Below are 7,470 nucleotides of genomic sequence, written 5' to 3' on the forward strand. Positions count from 1 at the left end.
ATGCTGTATACATACAGTATATATATATATATAAAATGGGGGGGGGGGAATTCGTAATAGGAAAAGAACACAAAAACAAGGATGGGAAAACAAAACAAAACTACTAATACTAAAATATTACCACAAGAAATACAATAACATTACAACAAACAGCCAAAACTGTTTGCTGCAAAATTTTAAAAAATAATTGAAAAGAAAATGTGTTTGTGTGTGCAAAATTTTAACTCCCATTCCCATTGGCTTGAGAAGATTGTGCGCTGGAGCCAACGTTAACCACCGTTTTGAGAACAAAAGACCTTGACTTGGATCTTCTGTTACCTGTGTGTGTGTCTGAGGCGACCGATTGACTTCACCAAAATGTTGCATTCTTCATTTGAAATGCTTTTCCTGGCCTTTACTGCTGCCTCTTTTAGTTCTTGTTTGTTTCTGGGAGTTCCTCCTTTCAGTCTCCTCTTCAGTAGGTAAAATGCATGCTCTATTGGATGACTGACTTGGCTAGTCGAAGACACTTCTCCCGATTAGTTTGGATGCATTTTTCTGAAAGGCTTGATGCAGTTATTGCAAGTAAGGATTATGCCACCAAATATTAAATGTTATTCACTATAAGTTAATTTAATAATGTCTGTTCCAATATTTCTGCTCACTTGAAAAGTGGGTGGCTTCAAACAAAGGGTGCTCTGTTGTTTAACAAATCTAGATGTAAAAGCCATGAAATAAAAGCTGGACTTCTGAACTTTTGTTTCATATTCATCTTTTGATCTGAAACCCAAATGTCTTCATTACACAACAAAAACAAATGAATTGACCTTGCTGTTCCAATGCTTTTGGAGGGCCTGTATGTACACATGCTTTAAATGTGTCCAATACATCACTAGTATACGCGAGATAAACAGAACAAGGCAGAAAACTCATGATGGCCACACACTAAAACTCAAAGACGCTGGTGCCAGTGAAGGCAGATGGTGTGAATCCAATCCAAGCCCCATCTCCCCAGCGTCCCGAGACAATAGCTCCCAGGCGGTGAGACGACAACAGTGCGGCATCACAGCATGACCACACTCGCTAAGTTGTCAGCAACTTTCCATGAGAATTAACTGGAAATTGAAGGGTCATTTAATGGAAATATGTTTTGTCTGAAGCAGACATCCATGCAAAACAGATACAGTAGCTCTCCTTGCATTACACAACCTTATTTGCTCCATTTTATTTCACTTCAATTGAGTGCCGGCATATTCAAAGCTTGCTGGGGCCTCAAATTTGGGCTCACAACATAAACATTGACCAAGGAATGGCTTATGATGCGAAAACCCCATACATTTCGAAGGTTTTTTTGAGATATGAGCTGTCAGTCAGCCAATTTTTTTTCGATTGACTCATGAGCAGAAATTTGAGATACGAGGGCTGTATGGTGGCAGTGAACTCAACTCTCAAGTCATTTCACAACAAGAGCAGTTCGGTTGATAGTAAACACGCTGTTTAATGCCACTCCCAGTTAAAGGGAGATTTTGCAGTTAAAAAAAATAATTATGTCATGCAAGTTAAAACTGTCTCCATGATATGATCACAGAATATTATTACAATGATTTTTTTTTTTTTTTTTTTTAAAGAAAAAAAAACTCTGGCCCCATCTATCCATCCATCCATTTTCTGAGCCGCTTCTCCTCACTAGGGTCGCGGGCGTGCTGGAGCCTATCCCAGCTATCATCGGGCAACCAGTACACCCTGAACTGGTTGCCAGCCAATCACAGGGCACATGCAAACAACCAACCATTCGCACTCACATTCACACCTAGGGGCAATTTAGAGTCTCCAATCCATGCATGTTTTTGGGATGTGGGAGGAAACCGGAGTGCCTGGAGAAAACCCACGCAGGCACGGGGAGAACATGCAAACTCCACACAGGCGGGACCTGTGAAGCCAGGTCCTCAGAACTGTGAGGCTGACGCTCTAACCAGTCGTCCACCGTGCCGCTGGCCCCATCTAATGCCTCTTAATTTCTATCCATCATTCCATCTATCCATTTTCTTTTATTCAGGGTGCAGCAGCTTTAGCAGGGAAGACCAGACTTCCCTCAGCCACTTTGTCCAACTCTTCCAGGGTGATCCTGAGGCGTTCCCAGTCAGCCGAGAAACATAGTCTCTCCAGCGTGTCCCGAGTCGTCCCTGGGGCCTCCTCCCGGTGGAACATGCGTGGAACACATCACCAGGGAGGTGTACAGGAGGCCTCCTAACAAAATGCCCGAGCCACCTCATCTGGCCACTCTTGATGCCTCCCAAATGACCAAGCTTCTCAACCTACTGTATCTCTCAGGGAGAGCCCGGACACCCTGCGGAAGAAACTCATTTCGGCCGCATGTATCCGTGATCTTGTGACCATAAGTGAAGGTACGAACATAGATTGACCAGTAAATAGAGAGCTTCGCCTTTCGGCTTAGGTCCTTCTTCGCCACAAGAGGCCGATACAGAGTCCGCATCACTGCACATGCTGCATCAATCCGCCTATCGATCTCCTATTCCATTCTTCCCTCACTAGTGAACAAAAACCCAAGATAATTAAACTCCTCCACTTGGGGCAGGAACTCTTCCTCAACCCGGAGAGAGCATTCCACCGTTTTCCTACCGAGGACCATGATCTCAGACTTCTGTTAGCAACTTATTCCATTTGTGTGCAGCATAATAGCTAAATGCTGCTTCACCATGTTTGCTTTGGACTCCACTATTTGATTTGAGTCTGTTGATCTCAGAGCCCTACTGGGTTTATATTCCATTAGCATTTCATTTATGTATTCAGGACTTAAACCGTTTCGTGATTTATAGACTAGTACAAGTACAATATTATGCAGTGCTATTTTTCTTATTTAAAAAAAAAAAACATTGCAAACAAACTTGGAGTTGCCCACGGCGAGAGATGTGGGTATACTTATTGTCCCCAGGCTCGGCGCCTGGACATTGGGGTTCACCCGGTGGACGACAGGGTAGCCTCCCTCCGCCTTCGGGTGGGGGGACAGGTCCTGACTGTTGTTTGAGCCTACACACCAAACAGCAGTTCAGAGTACCCACCCTTTTTGGAGTCCTTGGAGGGGTTGCTGGAGAGTGCTCCCGCTGGGGACTCCATCGTTCTGCTGGGAACTTCAATGCTCACGTGGGCAATGACAGTGAGACCTGGAAGGGAGTGACTGGGAGGAACGGGCCCCCGCCCCGATCAGAGTTCTATTATTGGACTTCTGTGCTCATCACGGATTGTGCATAACGAACACCATGTTCTAGCATAAGGGTCCATATGTGCATTTACCACCAGGATACCGTAGGCCGCAGTTCGATGATAGACTTTGTGGTCATGTCATCGGACTTGCGGCTGCATTTCTTGGACACTCGGGTGAAGAGAGGGGTGGAGCTGTCAACTGATCACCACCTGGTGCTGAGTTGGCTCCGATGGTGGGGGAAGATGCCAGTCCGACCTGGCCGGTCGGTGCCTGTTGTGTTGGCAACCCCTAGACCCGTTGGTGGACACCGGCGGTGAGGGATGCCATCAAGCTGAAGAAGGAGTCCTACTGGGCATTTTTGGCCTATGGGACTCCTGAGGCAGCTGATGGGTACCGGCTGGCCAAGCGTAATGCAGCTTTGGTGGTCGCTGAGGCAAAAAACTCAAGTGTGGGAGGAGTTCGGTAAGGCCATGGAGAACGGCTTCTGGACGACTTCGAGGAAATTCTGGTCTATCATCCGGCGTCTGAGGAGGGGGAAGCAGTGCACCATCAACACTGTGTATAGTGGGGATGGGGCACTGCTGACCTCGACTGGGGACATTGTGAGTCGGTGGGGAGCATAGTTTGTAGACCTCCACAAATTTACCGACATGCCTTGCCCTGAGGAAGCAGAGTCTGGGATTTCTGAGGCGGGCTTGAGGTCATCGAGGTGGATTGAAAGCGCCTGATCTTTAACCAACCTAGCTGCCAAGTTGTGGGCGTAGAAATTCACATGGGGGCAGTATGATATAAATTAGCCACATTATTTGGCTGTTTAATTTCATACTTGGCAATGGAAACCCAGATATTTATATTTCACTTTTAGACAATATGTCACCTTTAAAACATTGAATGCACAGTTAATAAGGGTTTCTGATAGCGCCAGTGCCACACTGGACCACATTACAGTGGTGTTTCGACCTACGAGTTTAATTCGCTTTTCATGACTCAAAACACTCCCATTTTATCCTATCATCTTTTCTCATTGAAATAAACAGAAATACCATTAATCTGTTCCAGCCCCCCAAAAACGCCAACAAAAAAGTGTTGTTAATACGAAAGAGCACACTCTACAGTATAGGTTATAAAAAACATACATAAATAACAAAACAGAGAATTAAGTGTCCACCAGTGTCAGAGTTTTATCCGCATTGCCAGCAGTAAGTCGGACTCGTTTCCGGTGAGGGTTGGACTCCGCCAAGGCTGCCCTTTGTCACCAATTTTCTTCATAACTTTTATGGACATAATTTCTAGGTGTAGCCGAGGCATAGACGGGGTCTGGTTTGGTGGCCTCAGTACTGCATCTTTGCTTTTTGCAGATGATGTGGTTCTGTTGGCTTCATAAAGCCGTAATCTCCAACTCTCACTGGAACGGTTCGCAGCAGAGTGTAAAGCGGCTGGGATGATAATAAGCACCTCCAAATCTGAGACCATGGTACTCAGTCGGAAAAGGGTGGCGGACCCTCTCCAGGTTGGGGATGAGATCCTGCCCCAAGTAGAGGAATTCAAATATCTTGGAGTCTTGTTCACGAGTGAGGGAAGAATTGAACGGGAGATCAACAGTCGGATCGGCGCAGCGTCTGCAGTGATGCGGACTTTGTATCGGTCTGTTGAGGTGAAGAAGGAGCTAAGCCGAAAGGCGACGCTCTCTATTTATCGGTCAATCTACGTTCCTACCCTCACCTATGGTCAGAGGCTGTGGGTCGTGACCGAAAGAACAAGATCCCGGATACAAGCGGCCAACATGAGTCTCCTCCGCAGGGTGTCCGGGCTCTCCATTCGAGATAGGGTGAGAAACTCTGTCATCCAGTAGTGGCTCAGATTAGAGCAGCTGCTCCTCCGCATTGAGAGGACCCAGATGAGGTGGCTCGGTTATCAGTTTAGGATGCCTCCTGGACGCCTCCCTGGTGAGGTGTTCCAGCCAAGTCACACCGGGAGGAGACCCCAGGGATGACTCAGGACACATGCTGCCTGGGAACACCTCGTGATCCCCTCAGAAGAGCTGGCGTAAGTGGCTGGGAAGAGGGAAGTCTGGGTTTCCCTGCTAAACCTACTGCCCCCGTAACCCAACCTCGGATAAGCGGAAGAAAATGGATGGATAGACAATTAAGCAGTTTGTTCATTATGACAAATCAATGGGCATTGTGCTGCTTCTTCTGGTGTGAACGCCTTGGCCTCCAGGGGCAGTCTAATACATACATAATAAACACACGAAGAATACAGTCAAAACAGCTCAGTCAGCTGCAGTAATTAGTATTAGTAGTTTTGCATAGGATAAATAACAGTGAGCATTGATTGTTATGGTGTCTGTCTACATGTGTTGCTGCACCGTTTGTGTTCAAATATCCATTGCTGAAACAGGTTACAACTATAGATGCTAGTTTCATTCGCCCATCAATGGCATTTTTCACTGTGGGTTAGCATTATGCTAGTGGACTTTTGTCAACTAGTTATGTGGTTTGTTGAGTGTTTGTTTGTTTTAGAATTAGTTTTACAATACAATTCAACTAGGAGTGGCAATAAACAGCAAGCATCTCTTCTTTTTGAAGAATTCTATCTACCAAATTGCTGCTTGTTGTGAAGTTTGCTGCCAGTCTCACGCTCGTAACTCAAATTTTTGCTCACAAGAGAAAAAACATTTAATAAATCAGCTAAGTGACGGCCTGTATCTCTAAAAACTATTTCGTCCAGAAATTGAGGTACAACTGTACTTCTATTTCCATTGTTGTATTCAACATTAAGGGTTCTTTCTCTTTTGCATGTTGCCACACTTAATTAAAAAGGACTGCACTTGACCATACTGCCATTCCTATAAAGTAATCAATCAAATGAGCAGCCAATTATGCTCCAGTTGTTCTTTTGTTTTAGTCCCAACCTCTAAATAATTTCCCACCATCCAAACATTATTATCAACAGATCTTTTGAATCATCACACTTCACACTCACACAACTTCTCAGATACTGACGGGCCCCCTGAAGGCCTCCCCCCACCCATAAATCAAAATCAACCTGAAACCAAGCCATGTTTATACACAAAATTGACGTTTATAGGTCTGGAACCCCTAATTATTATTACAGTACTGTTGATAACCAGAAAACTGTCAGTGGTCGGGGAGGACGGCAACCCATATCCCAGCCAGATGCTGCCGGAGGAAGGCGGGCTTCATTCCCACGACCTCCGTGGCCGCCCCCCGCCCCAACAGATAGTCAACCCCGTTTAAAAGGGCTCGTCGTGGGATATAAATCGGGATAAAAATCGCCCCCCCTTGCCTGGGTCTCCCTCCACGCGGTTGTCACGCAGCCTCTAGCCGAGGCCAGGCGACCATGGTTCGGCTTTTTCTTCCACAAACATGGCCCCAATCGAGTTTGTTTTTAATGAATAAAAATAAAATGTACAAACCAGCGCCAGACGGTCCCGGCTCCATCCCATTCACTTAGCCGCGCGGGTACAAACTAGCTAATCCAGGGTGCTGTGGCCGAACCGCCGGCCCCTTCAGGCTGGAAGGCAGACTTCCAGCCCCCTCCTCTCGGCGTGTTGTGTTCGTCCCTTCTCGGTGTGTCCTCCCGCCCGCCCGCCCGCCCACCCCAAAAAATACCCACAAGAGGAGTTATAAGGCTAAAAATGAGGCGATAGCTTGCCGCCGGTCCGCCGCTCGTCTGCCAGCTGATCCTCTCTTGTCTCCGGCTGCCGTGTCGCTTCGGTGTCCTCCACGCCAACCCAACCCGGGATTGAGCAGACGATCCGCTGTGATGGGGTGTCTCGAGCGGTGTGTTGTGGCTCTCTTCCCCGCGGAACAAAAAAAGGCCCACCGCCCCCCTCAAGTCCCACCACCACCCCAAATAAAATGAAAAAAAAAAAAAAAAAAATCTTAAACTTCTTCTCTGCCATCAAAACTGCAAGAGAATTGTTAGAGAACTTACTGACATACCCTGGTGGTAAACACAGGAAGTACACTGCAGGCGAACAACCGACGTAACCCATATTGAAATTGTACGTACATTACGTCCACGTTAATTACCTAAATCAGAACACTATCACAAACCTACCCAAACGTAAACCAACGCCCCCTGTACTGTATTAAATATTGAAATTTGGTCTTATTAAAGCAATTTCGTGAATAAATGTGGTAAGATTAGTTTTAGTTTTAATTTCATTTATTTCGGTAAATAAATTATTTTTAAAAAGTTAATGTAATGGTATAAAAGAATACATTGGTCAGAAAGATTTT

At 46.0% G+C, this 7,470-nt stretch overlaps 1 protein-coding gene across 4 annotated transcripts in view; it reads right to left on the minus strand.

The window, feature by feature from the left end:
• Positions 1 to 7,064, minus strand: part of LOC133479420 (protein argonaute-1) — a 42,185-nt gene extending 35,121 nt beyond the window's left edge. For all 4 annotated transcript variants that reach the window (XM_061776423.1, XM_061776422.1, XM_061776421.1 and 1 more), the window contains exon 1: positions 6,642 to 7,064. In XM_061776423.1, the coding sequence (XP_061632407.1) occupies positions 6,642 to 6,666 (25 nt within the window). In that variant the 5' untranslated portion in view covers positions 6,667 to 7,064. The remainder of the gene's footprint in view (positions 1 to 6,641) is intronic.
• Positions 7,065 to 7,470: the final 406 nt, after the last annotated feature.

This window comes from Phyllopteryx taeniolatus, chromosome 6 (genome assembly GCF_024500385.1).
Source record: "Phyllopteryx taeniolatus isolate TA_2022b chromosome 6, UOR_Ptae_1.2, whole genome shotgun sequence".
Taxonomy (NCBI): Eukaryota; Metazoa; Chordata; class Actinopteri; order Syngnathiformes; family Syngnathidae; genus Phyllopteryx; species Phyllopteryx taeniolatus.